The sequence below is a fragment of the Cajanus cajan genome, chromosome 5 (assembly GCF_000230855.2).
Source record: "Cajanus cajan strain Asha chromosome 5, NIPB_CcT2T_4, whole genome shotgun sequence".
Classification (NCBI taxonomy): Eukaryota; Viridiplantae; Streptophyta; class Magnoliopsida; order Fabales; family Fabaceae; genus Cajanus; species Cajanus cajan.
In genome coordinates this window covers 7,085,792-7,104,974 of record NC_138521.1, presented here as the reverse complement: position 1 = coordinate 7,104,974, position 19,183 = coordinate 7,085,792, and the positions used below count along the sequence as shown (strand labels likewise).

General features: G+C 27.0%; 3 protein-coding genes across 3 annotated transcripts; all 3 read left to right on the top strand.

Annotated features, from left to right (window-relative positions):
• Positions 1-4,848: 4,848 nt before the first annotated feature.
• On the top strand, positions 4,849-8,427 carry LOC109791481 (GDSL esterase/lipase At5g45910). Its single transcript, XM_083074213.1, has 5 exons — positions 4,849-5,455; positions 5,585-5,861; positions 5,903-6,038; positions 6,148-6,392; positions 6,454-8,427. Exons 1-5 carry the CDS (start codon positions 5,218-5,220, stop codon positions 6,770-6,772), a joined length of 1,215 nt encoding a protein of 404 aa, XP_082930339.1. The 5' UTR covers positions 4,849-5,217; the 3' UTR covers positions 6,773-8,427.
• Positions 8,428-11,308: 2,881 nt separating this feature from the next.
• LOC109792563 (agamous-like MADS-box protein AGL62) lies at positions 11,309-13,280 on the top strand. Its single transcript, XM_083074130.1, has one exon. The coding sequence runs from the start codon at positions 11,437-11,439 to the stop codon at positions 12,040-12,042; it is 606 nt and encodes a 201-aa protein (XP_082930256.1). The 5' UTR covers positions 11,309-11,436; the 3' UTR covers positions 12,043-13,280.
• Positions 13,281-17,274: 3,994 nt separating this feature from the next.
• On the top strand, positions 17,275-18,551 carry LOC109792565 (FCS-Like Zinc finger 17). The gene is made up of 2 exons (XM_020351987.3): positions 17,275-17,613; positions 18,020-18,551. Exons 1-2 carry the CDS (start codon positions 17,336-17,338, stop codon positions 18,204-18,206), a joined length of 465 nt encoding a protein of 154 aa, XP_020207576.1. The 5' UTR covers positions 17,275-17,335; the 3' UTR covers positions 18,207-18,551.
• The last annotated feature ends 632 nt before the right edge of the window (positions 18,552-19,183 follow it).

Genomic DNA, 19,183 nt, shown 5'->3' with positions numbered 1-19,183 from the left:
AATTATATTATTAATTCTGATTTTATTAATGACTCATAATAGATTTTGTTGATACTTTTAGTAGAATTTTCCTTTTTAACATTTTTTTTAATTTACAATATTTTGATAGAAGATATTATTTAAGCGATTGAGTTTAGTTTCACTTAAATTAACAATTTGTTAGTACAATATAAAAATATTTTTACAATTAAACTGATTGTTGAATCAATTAAAATATTAATTTAAGATTCACGATTTAATTATATAGTGGTTGAATTAATATTAATAAAAAATTGTATAAGTTATAGACTTATAAGTATGCAAATTTGATAAGAAAACTTGAATTTTAAAATTGAGGAACTAAAAGGTAATTAACCTTAATAATTACGGTCACTAAAATGAACGATTTTATATGATAATGAAAATATTGTGTTTAGAAAAGACTGTATACGTATATAGCGATTAGAAAAACTCTATTTATAACCCAAAACTCAAACTGAGTTACCAAATCTGAGACACTATTGCAAAAGATAGAGAAATTAGTGATATAAAGATTTAATATATCCTTTTTAAAAAATATATTTATTCAATTCTTAAAGAAGTATTGATGTATTTATTTTCTATTTATTTATTTATAATTAATATTAAATAATAATAAAAAATTTAAAATAAATGATATATTCGAAAGAAAACTTAAAATTATAGTAAAATTAATTAAAGTAAGTATACTAATTACTTTTTTAAATTTTGATGATTTATATTATATTATTTATAATTAAAATTGGAGGTAATAAAAATCTTTCAAAATCCAAAAACAAGACAATGAAGAGCAATGTTTTAGATTGCACAATAAGTCCAACCCTCAAAATGGACATTATTTTATATGTTATTTAGTAGATCAAAAGTTTTTTTTTCTCATAAACTTTTATGTAAAGATAAGTATTAGTAACATAATTTTTACCACACATATTTTAATATATTTTTATATTATGATTTTGACAGAATTATCTATTACACCAATTTTAATATATTTTATTTTATTTGTCAAAATTTATTAAAAATCATAAAATTAAGAGAGAGGAAGTGAATGAACTATTAAATAAGATATGAAATTCATCAAATTTTGTATATATACATGGTCTTATATTAAGACTGTTGGATTGAGTTTTTGAAAAATTCAATTCAAATCAAAATGAATCATATAAAAATATTTAGTTAATTTAATTAAACTATTTTTATAAAGTAAATTAGTTTAGTTTTCTTAAAAATATTTTTTTAAAAAAAACTAAATTAGTTAAGTACAATTAAATTATTCGCTTTATATTTCTAATTAATTATATATAATTTGGCTCTTTAAATCGAATCAATCTAACTTATAAAACTAAATCAGTTAACCAACCAAATTGTTTTTGGAAAGTGACTTGGTTCAATTTTTTCTCAAAACTAATATTGATTGGAACGGTTCGATTTTTTACACTAGATCCAGTGTAAAAGTGATAGAGTCGATCATAATAAATAACCACCTTTATGAGGGTATAGGTCAACCATTAATAAACTTTACATATTTGGCTAGACGATATATTCATAGTTTCTGAAGCACCACACCTAAAAAGCATAAGCAATATTGGTCATGTTACAATAGCTTACCAAACCTGATGGTCCTGATTAAATTGCATTTTGTGGATGCTATCGCTTATTTGGAGTATTTCATGATTGTACATGCACATGAATTAATAGTTATTGAAGAGAAATAAACTTGATGTATACATTTTTTAAACACTTGTTCTTTGGGTTTCTTAATTTTGCCGTTGGTTTGAAAGATCGATGGATTAAAGAAGTCTAAAGTATATTGTTAATTGGGATGATTATATGTACATGCATTTCAGTCTTGTATTAATGTGAAAAGTACAAGTGATTTCTTAATGCTAGATACTATGTTACTGTTTAAAGAAACTTCTTACAAAATTTAATATTGACTTTAACTATGGATAATTTCTATCCCTTAATTAACCAAAGAAAAATAGAACTATATAAGAGATCCAATTGATTAAATATCAGTTGTCAAATATTTTATAAACACATACAAGATAATATGTTAAATTCAAATATTATATATATTGTTTTTATATTATATATAAATCTATTAGATATTATTCATAATAGTATTATATATATATGGGAAGGATTTATTCATTCTAAAAGTAAATCTTGATAGACTTAATTTACTCAATAACTATGAGTTCATATGTATAGATCATGAAATATAAATTAATTTATTTTTAAATCAACGTATAAAATATTTTTATAAGTATATATTAATTTAAATTAATAAAACAAATCATCAAATAATTTTTAATTTTTTTTAAAATTTTACAGATGTTATGCATTAAAACTTTTAATTCAATGGTTAAATTGTTAAAATTCAATGTAAAACATGAGCTATTAAGTGAAATAAATTTATCAAGATTTGTTCTTGAAGTAAGTGAATTTCTCTTCATATATAAATAAATATTATATATACAAGTAGGAATGACAATGGGCTCCATGGGGCGGGTAATAGTAAACTCGTCCTCGTCCTGCCGGATGAAAATTAGCCTCATACCCACCCTATATCCGCCCGGGTATCCATGAATTTCTTAAATATCCACCGATATCCATGGATATTTATAATTTTTTTAAGAAATTAAAATAATTATATTACAAATAATTTTAAGTTTATATTTAATGTCATTGAATTATTAAAAATAAAATTTCAATGTTAATTTTAAACTTGTATTTAACGTTAATTTTGTTGAAATAATAATAAAAATGCAAGATAATCAATAACTTAAAATACATCAATCTCACAGGTAAGTGAAAGTCTCATATCACAAAATTACAATAATTCAATCTCATAATTCTAAACGAAAGTAAACAACTTAAAATACATAAACCTTATTGGTCCAATAAAAGCTATAAATATTAATCAAATTACATCCAACATAAGATGAGAGAGTATAGTTTTAGGGTTATGTGGTACAAGGATAATTAGGATATTTAAGAAATATTATTAAACGGGTACCCGCAAGTATGGATATCATCATACCTGCCCCCGCCCTGCTTATAAACGGGTAAAAAATTATCTGTCCCCATATCCGCGGGTACCCAATTAGCCTATACAGTTATTATCCGTAGCAGATTTTACCCACAGATACTCGCAGGTGCAGATATTTTTGACATCCCTAGTTATGTTGAATGACAAAGAAAATGAATAATATTAATACCAAGCATGCAAAAGTTTCAATTTATGTTTATACAGTGTTTGTGCAATGTTTTATGTTATCGATGCATTCATGGGGCAAACATATATATTATTGCATGTTCTTAACACACATTGAAATGATGTCTACTTAATTTAGTTTTAATGATTTTGATTGAATAATTAAGTAAGTGGATGCGGATTGGTTGCATGTATATATACCTACTTGGATTTTATTATTTCACTCTTATAAATTTCAAATGTTGGGAAAACCCTAATTAATGTTGTATATGGCATCCTCAAGCAATCACTGCATGGAATGTGATCATAAAGCATAATTTCTTTAAAACCTATTTTCGCTACTCAAAATTAGGGATTGATCTTACATTATTCGCATTAAATTTAGAAACTGGTAATATATTTTTACAATCTTTTATAGAAACCTTTTCAAATTCAATGAAATTGTACTATAACAATTAGTTAGAGTGAGTCCTTTCCCATTAGTAGTGTATGAAGATGAAAAACTTTTGAGAATTTTTTTCTAATAATTATTAAATATCATTATTTTATTGAATATATCTTATAAAATGCTAGTATCTTCACTATTTAATATTACAATGACTTGTTTGAAACAAACGTCACCATCTTTTATTTCTCCTGCCTATTTTTTTAATCACAATTCATTCTAGTTGTGAAAACCGCCAAAGCTATTAAATTAAAGGATAAAGGTATTCAAATATATTATCGATATACTCTTTCAAACATACATTTTACTCTTGACTAAAATTTATTGGAACTATAATTTTTTTTGTGGGACTCATAACTCATGATTTTTTTACTTTTCAATAAATTTTAAACTAGACACTGTGTGACAGTGTATTGTATTCACTTAAGTTCCCCAATGTTTAATAATATAGTCGTGAAATTTGCAAATGGAATAAATAAATTATTATTTTTTAATTGAATTACAATTTTTTTCGAAGCCGCAAAAAAGATAAAGACATCTATATACTCAAATTAGAAATAACCTAACATTTTTCATTTACACATCTTACTTTTTTATATACACATTATTTAATACATTCATCAGCTCTCATTCTTCCGGAAGACATTCTATTTTATTTCATTAATTACTTTATTTATAATTATATTATATTTTCTTAGTTTCATATTTTTTTTCTAGAGGACAGGTTACTTTTTAATTTTTCTTTTAAAAGAATTATTTTTAAATTGACTACAAAATAAATAATGAAAAAATAAGATATTTAAATCAATTTCACGAGAATATTATTTTAATATATAAATAAATGAGTAAATGTTGGTAATTGCTACATTTAGATACCTTCTTAATATGTGTTTAAGAAATTGTGACTACTACAAATGCACTAGTCAACATACTAGTTTTATCTTATAAACTTATGTTCCTTGAATAATTTTTTCATATTTAGATCTAACTTTTTAGTGTCACTTTTGTTCACCGTTAAATCAACAATTAAAATAAATGTTATATGGTGATATTACGTAAGTTGGAAAGACTTCACCCTTTATTTTAAAGTGACACAAATTGAGTTATATGTGCGTGTTGTAAAAATTTTATTTTAAAATAGAATTACAACACAACAACGAAAAAAGTTCATTGAGGAATAAAAATTTTTACAACTGGTGTTTGCAATGTGTAGATGTCATTAGAGGGATTTAACTGAATGAAAGATATTCAAAGATAATGCAAAAACAAAAAAATACAAAATATAGCATTGACGGGGAGTGACAAACTCATATGCAAAGACACGTTTTTGTTAAATAATTGTCTTATATTACAACTCATGACTCACCATTTTAAGAATCATAATAGTTATAACCATGTCAAAATCAAAAATGACAGTTATATGACAAAACAGCAGGTTGTCTGGTGTTACATTATATAAAGCACTCAATTACAACATCTAACCACACATCATCACAAATAACTTTATTGTTCTATCTTGGATTAGAGCAACATCATGAAGATCTGCATTCTCTTTAGCCTAACATTTGCTTATGGTTTCCTTGGAAATGGTTTTTCAAATGCCAATCCTCTCCCATATGATGCCATTTTCAATTTTGGTGACTCTATAAGTGACACGGGGAATGCTGCTACTTACAACCCAACTATGCCTAGTAATAGTCCTTATGGTTCAACATACTTTAATCATCCATCTGGGCGTATGTCAAATGGACGACTCATCATTGATTTCATAGGTATTTTGTATTCTTTTCTTTTTAGACAACTTAAATAAAATTTACTTTCACAAAGGGAGTATATGAAACATTAGATCTTAACAATGACATATTGATGATCACACTAACTTGTGGTCATTTTAATTTTAGCTGAGGCATATGGGTTGCCAATGTTGCCACCATACTTGAATCTTACCAAAGGACAAGACATTACTCAAGGAGTAAATTTTGCATATGCCGGTTCAACTGCACTAGATAAGGATTTTTTCATGCAACAAATGTTGGAACTAGACGCAGCTTCTTATTCTTTAAGTACTCAACTTGAATGGTTTAAGAAGCTCAAACCCTCCCTTTGTAAAAGCGAAGGTCTTACCCAATTAAACTCCTTCATTAATGTTTTTGTCGAATATTTGAAAATTTTCTCAATGTGATTAACCGTGTACCCCTTTTTATGACAGAGTGTGATAGTTACTTCAAAAACACATTGTTTATAGTGGGAGAGATTGGTGGCAACGACATTAACGCAATCATCCCATATAAAAATATGTCAGCACTTCGAGAAATGGTTCCACTTATTGTTGAAGCAATTACTAATGTTATCACCGTATGTTATAGCAAACTTATATCAACTCCAATTTTAATAGTTTAATTAAGCTTGGGTTTGAAATATGGTTGATTAGAAATTGAATCTTATTTTTGTTTCTATTCGCCAGAAATTAATAGAGGAAGGAGCAGTAGAGCTCGTGGTACCAGGGAACTTCCCAATTGGGTGCAATTCTGCTGTCTTGGCAAGGGTGGGCAGTGATAAGAAAGAAGACTATGATCAATTTGGGTGTTTGGCAGCTTACAATGCTTTCATCGAGTACTATAATAGACAGCTCAAAAAAGCTATCGAGACATTAAGACAAAAGAACCCACATGTTAAGATAACATATTTTGATTATTACGGTGCTGCCAAGTGTTTATTTCAAGCACCACAACAATATGGTGGGTTGTGTTTTTATTTCTTTTTTTATTAGATCAATAATGAATAGTTGCATGCGATTGTTAATTTTTCTATGGTTTATTCTGATCTTGTCCATTTTTTTTACTGTAGGTTTTTCTTCTGGTAAAATCGAAACTTTTAGAGCATGTTGTGGAAAAGGGGAGCCTTACGGTCTTAGTGAACAAATATATTGTGGAAGTGTTGCCTCAATGGTTTGCTCAGACCCTTCAAAACGAATAAATTGGGATGGACCCCATTTTACCGAAGCAGCATATAGGCTAATAGCAAAGGGAATAGTTGAGGGCCCTTTTGCAAATCCTTCACTCAAATCCCCTCCTTTCAAGATAGCTTAGAAAGGAAGGAAGCATTGGGGAAAATTAATAAAACTAGGATTTGTCCATGCGTTTTATACATGTTTTTGTAACCAAGGATGACACAAGAAAAACCATGATAGAACAAGGATTTTGTATTCCTCAATGAACAAGACGTAATTAATTATTGGATGATTATGATTTTCATATGTTTTTGATTGATAAGGGTTTTGTATAACGTGACTGACAAAATTCATTGTGGATGATGTCATGTCATCAAGGTTGTCACATGTATATCATTGTCATATCAAAGTTGTCACAACATTAATAATTGTATCAATAAAAAACACAGTGCATAGACTAAATGTATAACATAACATATTTACAGGGATTCAAAAGATATTTAACCATTCAATGTTGAAATAAAATGAGAACTTAAATATGAAACTTGTCTTTTGACTGATTAAAGACATAAATCATGTTCCATTAGTTTCACTAGAATGAAAACTAAGGATCCCAGTTGAAGTCTAGATCAATAAAAGGATATAAATATTGTGAAAATCACATAAAAAGCTAGCTCGTAGGCTATTGGGAAAGAAACACATAAAATACCTTTTAGTTTTCTATTTGCTTCCAAGCCTCATGCTTGATGCAACTTTCACCATGCTTATGTCTCTCTTTTGCTCAAACATTAGTTACGTCACAAAATTATTTAATTTTGATGTTGAATCTCATTGGACAAATTTCACGCCTTGAATCAATCTAAAGAGGTGTTGAACATTGCATCCAAAAATTCAAAAGTGGCATTTGTTTCGGAAGAAAAACCTTAACTCAAATTTCAAAGTTAAATGAGCAAAGTGAAACTTTTTTTAAAAAAAGAAAAACAAAGGACCAAAACTAATTTGAATAATAATATAAAAGGCCACAAGTATGTTTTAACTTTAATTATATTTACCTAAATTTTAATTTTTCTCTCAAGACGTTATATTCGTAAAGTTATGTTTGTTTAGAACAACACGACAATTTGGGCACAATTGATTAATGGATAAGTAACCTTTTCAAACGTTAATGGATGACCAATATTGTTTTATTAGAGAAAGAAATGCATGGAAAATACTTGAGGTACCCTTTTTAATGATAGGTTGAGTATTGTCACTTCCTATCTCTAAAGTTGTGATAAAGACTCTCACATTGAAGAGAGATATAAGTACGAGTTAATGTCATAAGTAGAAAGGGATGATTCGTGAAAGTTTGACCTCAATGTTATGTATTACAAGAAAGATACACCCACTTTAAGAATTACTACTGGTACTTGGTAGAGTTACACCATTCAATAATTTTTTGTCTATATTAAATTTGAATAATTTAATCGTTAAATTATAAACTACTTATAAATATATTTAATTTATAATTTTTTCAAAATTTAAAAATTAAATGTCAAATTGATTTAATGAGATGAAATATAATATATTTTTATGAATATATTTTATTTTGAATAAATAAAATAAAATATTAAATAATTTATAAAATATAAAGTTTATAAAACTGATTTATTAATTAAGAACCTTTAATTTAAAAATTAGATGTTAAAATTAAATACATACTATAAATTAGGTAAAAAAAAGATTTTCTCCTATAGTACACAACATTTTTACAATAATAGCTTTAATTAGCTGATGCTAAACCAATAAATAATGTAATTTAATTTTTAAGTTATATATATTTTTAGTCACTTAAATTTAAGATAAATTTATTTTAGTTCTTAAAATTAAAAATTGCTATTTTAATCCTTGTAACTTTTGAAAAAATTTATTTTAATTCTTATACTCAAATTTTATTAAAAAATCTATAAATATTATTGAATAAAATCTACATATTGGTGTCTCTATTAGTGAAAACATAACATTAAACTCAATTGATATTGCACAACTATTTTAAGTAATCATTTTTAAATATGTTATTGGTAACATAAGAGATTAAAACAAGATTTTTAAAAATTATAAAATTAAAAATAACAATTTTAAATTTCAGAAATAAAAAATAAATTTATCTCAAATTGAGAGATTAAAGACAAATAAGTCTTAATTTTTTTTAAAGAATTATTAATCAAATTAATGTTATTTAAATACTTCAAAAGAAGATGGCACTAATTTTAATTTGAGTGCTAAATAAAAATCCTCTCTCGCCTCTTTCTTCTCCAAAAATTTGAAAACCCCACCCTATTTCATTCTCTCCAATCTCTCATAATATTTTCTACTAATAATTTTCTAATCCTCTCCCTTTTCTTTGGTGCAGCTTCTTGATATGGTGCATTTTAGTGGCAATAGTGATTATGGGAGGTGGTGTGTGGTTTTGGTTTGTATTGATGCTAGGATGGAACCTCAAGCGACAATGATGGCAGAAGAAGAAAAAAAAGTAACAATAAAGAAAGAAAGGAAATAATAAATAAATAAAAAGACGTTATCGCTAAAACGATGACAATACCATAGAGATACGAATGACTATACATATAGTCATTGTTTTGACCAACTCTAAAACAATTATTAATAAAATTATAATTATTCGTTATAATCATTACACTAAATGAAATTATTATCGGTAGCGGAAATTATATTATTAGAACTTATAGAATTAAAGAAGAGAATGTGTTATACATATATAAAACGTGAATATAAAAGTAAAACACATATATTAATATAGACAAGTTTTATACATATATATAATAATTTCAAAATAATCTTAGATTATAGTATTAGTTGAGCACAACTATATAAGTACCTAAAGTAGCACCGACAGTAGTAAAATGTTACATCACATATCAATAATAACTCCTTAATGTATGATCATCGCAATTAGGGGTGGGTAGATGGACCCGGGTCAGTGGACTGGTCCGTAAATATATATTCTTTTAATATATATATATATATATATATATATATATATATATATTCAATTATTAAGAATGATTTATTATAAAAGATCATTAATAAAAAAAGAAAATTTTAATCCATATAAAATGAATAAATTCTAATTTTGATTTTTGTAATCTTTTTTGTATTTCATCATTCTAAAATATACAATTATTGTTTTTAGTTCATGTTATTTTTAAATTATTATTAATTTATTTATTTATTAAAAAGTTAAGTGACTATTTCAAGTATTACTTACAACAATTAGTAACATGATATTAGTGTGAGACATTTCTAAAATTTTTTACAAATTTTTAAAAAATATTTTTTATCTACCTTAAAATCATCGTTAGGACTAAAAAAAATAATTTTAGATTTTATAGAAATAAAAAAAAACATTTTTATAAAATTAAATTTTATAATAATCAAAACTATCTTATAAAAATTAAAAATAATGTTTACAAATTTTAGAAAGATGAAAAAATAGAAAAAAATTTCATAATGACCAACATTAAAATCACTCATTTTAAGGAGAAAAAACATATTAGGTAAAAAAATAAATTAATAAATTGACAAATTTAAATTAAATACTAAAGTTATTATAACAATTAATACATATAGAATAAGATAAGTACTAACGTTCTTTCGAAACCCCAAAACAAAACGATGAAGAGTAATGTTCAAGATGGGGCTATAAGCCCACAAAATGGACATTAGTTGATATGCCAAGTCACAAATTAACCAAAAATTTTCTGCCATAAACTTTTCAGTAAATCCAAGTTTCCAGTCGATGACATGGAAAAATAGGTGTATGGGGTCGAACGTCAAAAGGCAACAGAAGAACAAATTCATACGTTGTTTAAGGCCAGTTTCATCAAGGAAATTTAGTTTGTTACTTGGTTAACTAATAATGTACTTAAAAATAATTGTGTGATACAATATTAAGTATTTATTTTAAATAAACGATCAATAATTTAAAATAATTGTGTGATACAATATTAATTATTTATTTTAAATATAAAAAATGAATTATATGTTTAAAAATATTTATTTATACAAATTTTAAATATAATTTATATATTTAAATATAGTACTTATTTAAATATATAATTTATTATAAATTTTAATTATATATAATAAATATTTAGTCTATGAAATGTAAGAGCTAAAATACTGGTGTATATACATCACACAACACACATACACATACACACATATATATATATATATATGTATTATAATCAAAGTTTTTTAAAAATAAATTGTGTGATCATTTAAAAATAATATATACAACATTAAAATTACCTAACTTTAAATTTTTATTTTTAATTATTCATAATGATATTTGACGGTATAAGAATTGATTTCTGCGTGGCGAAATAAAAAAGAGAGATATTGTGATAAATATTATAATAATCGTTAAAAAAAATATTAAATAAAATGAAGGATACGGTTACCTTGTTTAATTCGATTTGTTTTTGAGTAAAAAGTTCCCCTTCCTTAACCTGATTGCAATAACTTTGCAATCAAAAAATTAATGATATGATTTTTGTATCAACTATATATTTTTTGTATTAACTATTACTAGCTATATCTGTAATACACTAATACGTTCGTAAATAACGGTAGGTAACTAGTTATATGTAGATTATAACATTCAAAATATATTATTGAAAGCGTAAAAACAGGAAGATTAAAGGAGTGGGCAATAAAAGGGGCATCCTAAGGAGAATTCCTCTAACTCGATCAGTCTTGTCTTCTAACGTTACGTTTTGGTTGTGACTTGTGACTGCAACAATGGCTTCATGTGGAGCAACAACGTTAACGTCAAGAAAAAAGAGGCGAAACACGGAGATAAAGGAAGTGAAACAGAAAAACAGACGTAACGTGACCTTCACCAAACGCAAACAAGGGCTATTCCACAAGCTCACTGAGCTCTCTCTTCTTTGTAACGTGGAAACCGCTTTGATCATCACAAACACAACCAAAAAAGGAAAGCTCTACTCCGGCGGCTACCCTGACGCCGACGCCGTCCTCCACCGCTATCTCGCCGGAGGGCCACCGCAGAGAATGAACCGTGCATGCACAACGGAACAGGAAGAGACGGTCGAAACCCTAAGGGTGGAGTATGAAGCAGTTCAAAACCAATTGAAAGAAGATAGAAATCGTCTTCAAGCAATGGTGGAGTCACAGAGTCATCACTCTAACCCTTGGTGGGATCTCCCCATTGAGGACATGAGTTTGGATAATCTTCAACACTTCAAGACCTCTTTGGAGAATTTGAAGTTTAACCTAGTTGCTGCTGTGCAGGGGAAACCGTTAACTTCTTCAGTTCCACCAATGCCATCTTCTATGGTTTGCCCAATGCCATATACCACAGTTCCACCACAACAGTGGTGTTAGTTTTCTGATTAAGAATATGTTTGAATATAAGTTTACAAGGGTTAATTTTATTAAGAGTTTTTCTTTTAAACTCTTAAAAACCCTTTTCAAACATATTGTAAGTGATTTTGGCCATTATTGATACATCTAGCATAATGTTAGATAGTGTATAGCTATCAAAGGTCATTATTGCAAGGAATTCGAGACTTGTATTTTTTAGTACTAAGATTCGATTTTAGACTTGGGAATGGTGTTATTCCTGGTAGCACTACTTTAATCGTATAAAGATCATGCAGGTGAAGAATATTTATATTTCTTAATAAAAAAATGCTATTTGACTAGTTTTAATTTATTTGTTTCTTTAATTTCCATGTCTGTTGTTTGAAGTTGTATTGTTTGAAGGTTGAATGTGTCATTTGTTTTGTTTGTGTTTTAGTTTTCGTGAAGAATTAGAAAAGAATGGCGATCTTCTTCTTGTGTTTATATGACTGTAATTGAAGATTTCTTGATTTGCAAATTGATGAAGATTAATTTAGAAAGAATAACGGTCATAAATTTTTTTAGAATATTTGATAAAGATTTTAACATATATTTGTTTAGTCGTAGTTACATGTATATATTAGAAAAAGTGATTTTAAAAATGGTTAGTGGTGATACTATAATATTAATCAAGAATCAAGAAGATTTTTTTACTAACGTAAATCGACGTGCAACGTTAGCATATTACTTGGAAAATATATGTATTATAGACAATGTTTAAGAATGCTCATTAATAAATTCATTACATATCAATTTTGTCAATTTACAAATATATAAAAGGAAATCACCTTAGTAATATTTTAATAAATTTTTCATCACGCGATTACTTTGTTGTGTCCTCCATGTTTATTGGAAATTAAATATGGGTTTTAAATTCTTCCCAATAGTTTTATTTACAACGGTCGCAGTTAAATTTGAATATATATAGTCTATTAATTAAATTGACTCTAATGGATTATTCCTGGCAAAATATGGGAGAAATACAAAAGCAAACATTAAAAATCTATTTGTTTCATAAAATATTAAAATTATTTAATTATTACTTTTGATGAATTAAAACATTTAATAAATATTTCAAATAATGCTCATTAAGCGTCATTGAAAACTTAACGAATAGGAATTGTAGCATAATTATGATAATATAACTAACTTTTTAAACTTTATTATCCAATTGTGAATAGTTATTGGGCGGATTGTAGTATCGATTGTTTATCTAATTCACGCAGACAATTCCTAGTTCTGTTAAAATATTCTCTCTCTTAATATTTTTTTTTTCAGAAAAATTAAACAAAATTATGGTAAGATCTAATATGGACAATTCCTAATCAGAGTAGAACTAACAAAAGAACACACTTATTCCATTCCATGAAAGAATCATCATTATGTGTGACTCCATGTAGGGGTAAGCATTAAACCGACACCCGAACCGAACCTGAAAAACCCGATAAAAAATATTGTTTTTGGGTGGGTTTGGACGGGTCTTATGGGTAAATCGGGTTAAAATTTTGATTTTATACGGGTTATATTGGGCGGGTTCGGTTTTGAATTTTTAAACCCGCCAAAAACCGAACTCAACCGAAAATGAGATAAGTTTAAATTTTTATTACTTTTGTATAACTAAACAACAATGGTCCAAACTTAAAAATCTTTATTTCAAGTATAATATAGCCATCAATTTGTAACTTATTTTTTTTCCTTTTTCTCATAACTTAGATATTTATTTTGTCTTCTCCTTCCTCATTCAATTTCTCAACACACTAGTCCATTTTTAGAGTTATCTTTTTGCTTCTTTCTTTGTCTTTCTTTTCCATCTTCTTATCTCCATTTTGAGTACATTTTGTGTGACTGTGATTTCTTATGATTTTGTAATCAACTTTATATTTCTTTTCCATGTAACAACTATGAATTTTGTTATCTTTTATTTTTGCTTCTTTAGTTTGTAAATGTTTCAACTACGAATCTACTTACACTATCTATTGTCACCTTCATTCTATTTTTATACACTATTTTAAAAATATTTTTTATCGTTTTAAGCTTCATCTTCCTTAAGATAAATTGGTTTACAAAAAAATTCAAACCCGATTATACCCACCCACTTAAATCCGAATCCGTTTCAACCCGAACCGCCTCAAATCGAAAGCTCAGTCGGTCGGATATGGATCACATTTTTTCAAAGTCGATTTACAATGGGTTGGACATTTTTCACCCGAACCCGACCAAACGCACCCGTTACTCACCCCTAACTCCATGTTTAATAAATCAGTATGCACACGAATTTGCATGCTTCCTGCAAGTATATCGTTAGATAAAGGGCCAATCTTTAAAGGTGAGGTTTCTTATTAAAGTGATCGTTGATAGTACGGATGAAAAGAACTACAATTCTTTTGAATTAAATTTAAGATATATTATAAGTCAGATTCACATAAAATAAATATGAAATCTCACCACCAAACCTTTGATAAATTATAATCAATGACTAATAACTCCATTTTAAGACTTGTAGCAAAATCACTAATACTAGCAAGCATATATAACCAATTACCAAAATGATACTTGGTCTTTAGAATACCTCCAAAACTTGTTGTTCCAAGATTGCCAAGAGAGCTTCCATCAATATTAATCTTGATAAAAGTTTTAGATGGAGATTCTCAGCCAATATGCCTACTAATTTATTTATCTATATATAAATAAAAATTAATTTCATACAAATTAAGAAAGTTAATAAATACGTACTCCTTAAAAAAAAAAGTTAATAAATACATTTAATTTTCAAATTTTCATATAAAATATAAACAATAAAAATTAATTTATATTAATTAAGAAAAAATGTTTACATTATTTAATTTTGTCAATTAAATTTAAATAAAAACTTAATTTCCTAAACTATCATTTTTTTAAACTTGATATCAAAAATAAAAAGAAACATTGAAAATACAATTGCAATTATATGAAGGGTATTTTGGTGATAACATTAAATTAAGCGAGAATTACTTATATTTGAGACTGGCAAATATGAAGGGTATAAAAATATTTTTGGAGATGAGTTTTGAAAAGAATAATTATAGTTGTATATCATTTAGATATAAACTTTTTTAAGTGAATTTTAAAAAAATGTAAAAAGTAACTTTTAAATTATGAAATCTTGAAAAAAAAATATATAAATATTTATAATTTTCATTTTTTTGAAGGGAATCTAAAATAACGATTTTGTTGGTTTTGCTCTTGGTCAAATTGCTAGATTCTACATGTTTTCGCCAATTTTATTAACACATAATGAAATACATTGAACATTTTTATCTAATAAAGAGGTATAATTTCTTTCTACCAAGTAAGTTTTTATAGGAATAATTTCATGTTCTAGCTAGTTAAAAATCGAACTTTAATCATTGATTAAAAAAATATTTATCAAAATAACTTGAGTTAATTATCTTTCTTAAGTAAGTAGATACCAATAAAAATAATAATAAATAATTTATTAAAAAAAAGTAAGACATTAAAGTTACGATAAATATACAATGATTAATAATTTTTTTATATGTACAGTATAGTTACACTAATATTCAAACTTAAGATCTTATAAGTGACAAACAAAACAATTATAACACAAGAAGATAATAGTATGAAAAATTATTGGTATTCAATATTCTCCTACATCTCCATTTCTAGGTTTTTCAATTTTTTTAATTCTTTAACTAGTTTTTTAAACATAATTATTAAAATTATCTAACGAAGAATCACATATAACTGAGGCTAAATTAAATATTGTACCCATATAGTTTTCATTTATTTAAATTTTAATCTCAATATATATGACAATAAAAGGAAATTTATTCTTAATACATTTTTACCAATCACACTAATAAGTTTTCTAACAACACTTGTTATTGTCCTAAAAAAATTACACTTGTCATTAAAAAAATATAAAGATGTAATTATTGAACAACAAAGCCTCGTGATTCGTGAAAACCTACGCCTTAGCATAAAGCCTGTGTTATCATTAAAAAACACATTCTTTGGATGGTTCTCATGTTCAATACAAACTCAAAACACCCAAGTGAATTTCTTGGGCACGTGACTTGGACTGGTCATGTATATTTAACACAATGATTGATTTGTATCTAATATTCTCTTTTCGGTCTCTCTTCACCAATATTAATAACTATTATATATATATTTAATAATTCAAAGTTAATCTTATAAAAATTATTTAAGAAATTATATTATAAAATTAAATTTAAACTATTAAATATATTCGATGGTTATTAATATTGTTAGAAAGAGGCGGGAGAGAAAATATTGTAGAAGAGGATTCAAATTTATAATGTTCTCACCTATTTATGGGAATGATGTGAATTTCTTCCTAACAATCTCTTTCATTTATAATACTTCATAAATGATCGACATTTTCACTGGGTGGAATACTAACCATTAAAAAAATTATGTTAACTATAATTTATTTTTATGAAAAAGCCAGGCTTTAAAAAAATTAAAGATGAAAGTTTAATTTTCGAGAATCTTTAAAAAAGAATCCACTTAAAAGAATCTATTACCCCCAATAAATGAATCCGATATATTGTTTAAAGAATCTAAATTTAGTTTTACTCATATTAAGTAAGCTGTTGTTTTATTCTTTTAGTTGAATAAACGACGCAAATTAATGACACAAGTTTTGAACACTCCATCCCTGCCACATCTATATATTCATGTTCATCCACACATCGGAAGTTCCTATTGCCTTTGTTAGCTTTCCATTGGAACGTAGTGGTTAGAGAATAAGAAATCTCTGCAACCATTGCTGCGATTCCAAAGGTGAAGGTCCAGCGAATCCAGTGCTATGTGCTTAATTATACTTTATGTCATGTCTTCTTCGGTACCACAATTTTCATGTGTGTATATCCGAAATTATTATAAAATTAAATCTCTGTCCGCGTCACTCCACCGTGTCCCTGTGGGCCAAACAAAGCAATAATACATACAAACAGCACAAATAGACACAAGCCATAATTTCACCACCTACTCTATTATTCTTTCTATGCTACCCCTTTGTTTTTTTTGACCAATGTAAAAGCGTGACGCAAATGCTGTAATAATAAAAATATATATTTGTAATGCAACACGTGTTATTAAGTGCACTAAAGTTAAACAGAGTAAAACATGGTGGTGCACTTTTTGTGGGGCATGCTTCCTTTAAATATCCACCATTGCTTCCTCTCACAAGACTCATCCAATTTTCCTTCTTTCTACTCTATTCAGTTCTATCTTCCCCACTATAGCCATGCTTCCAAAGTTCATAAGCCCCTTCAAGGTGGAATCCCATGAAGGGAAGCATGTGAGCAAAAGAAGGAAGCATGTGAGATCATTTGAGAGTACCAACATGGATGTTGGTTTGAGACTTCTCCCTCAAATTACAACCTCAAAGAGCACATCCAATGTCCTCTTGAAATCTGCAATGAGAAAGACAAACCAATCCATACCTCAGGACTTTTGCTTCCTTAAAACTTGCAATCTATGCAATAAGCAGCTCAGCCCAGACAAAGATATTTACATGTACAGGTACATAACCAAACTCTTCTAGTTCTAGCTATACACCTACGTACGTACACATCATTTCTTAATCAAAGATTGATTAATATCATTATCTTCTGCTAATACTGTTACAACCCTTCATACCAATAACAATTACAGTACTGTGGATGAGACTAATCTCTAATCCAGTGAACTGAATGATACCTTGACAGGACCAATTTTTTTTATATTTTTTTTTATCATATCTTGTATCATCACTCATTGTCTAATTAAGTTACCTAGAACTCCATTAGTTCCCTACTAAAAGTAATATAATTAATGATATATAGCATCTGGGGTCATTAATTAAGTCTTAGCTTTAACATTTGCTCATCGAAGTTTGAATCTTGACATGTATTGATTCTGATAGAAGTTGGATATGATGCATGTACAGGGGTGATCAAGGTTTCTGCAGTGTAGAGTGTCGGAACAGACAAATAGTTTTGGATGAGATGAGAGAATTAGAGAGTTCTACCAAGCAAATGGTAGCAGCTTATGGGCAATGTTGTAGTGAGGCTCGACGAGAGACTCGTCTTATACTTGAGGATCTTCGAATGCAGAGACTCAAATCGAAAGTCTGAAATTAAATCCCTTGTATGTAATCAAAACCACTGGCAATAATTTTTGTGAATCCCTTCATTTTGTTCATAATTGCTTCATAAGTATGGAGCCTAGTTAAGATGGGAATACATGTATTCTGTACGAAACATGTGTTCTTTTTTCTATTTTTTTGACAATTTTGAAATATTCCTAATTCCATATGGTTTAATTTTATCTTTGATAAGAAAAATACTCTTAAATTTTATGGACATTTATGACTATTTTCGGCTGTTTGCTAGAACGTGCCTTGTTTATGGTGGAGACAGAACTGTAATTATAAAGGGAAAATAATAAGATGAGGATAAGGAGATATGGAAGATTTTAAATGTTGTTGTGTTGTTGCCCTTCGAATTCAATAATGAGTATCTTATCGCATGTACATTGTCTTATAAAGAGATCCTTTGAGGAATACGCGGACCCAGCTTTAATACCGACGTGAACGAGACGGGCTTCATGATATATATTTTGCTATCAATTGATTTTATCCAAGTTAGATTTTTCTTCCAAATTGGATAAAAATTCATTTATATAATTTTTATTTTAAAATAAAAAATGCTGGATCTTTTATAATTTCTTTGATTTGAGAAAGGAAATGAAAGACAATGTAAATGAGAGAGAGAGAAAAAAGGAAAAAATAATAACAAATGATTTATATTATTTGGTGTATACATATGAGGAGAGATTCACACAGTAAATCTTGGTAGACTTATATCACTTAATAATTTGTGTTCTACATCAAATTTTAATGATCCATTCATTAAATTTAAAATTATTTAAATATAGATCAAGTTTACAAATTTAAAAAAAAATGAAAATCATTTAAATTTTGTTTCATTAATTCAAATTCATAAATTATCATAGAAATATTTTATGTGTTGATTTAAATTTATATAGCGAAGTATAATATGTTTTTCATATTTTTTAAAAATTTATAAACTTAATCTATACATTAAAAATT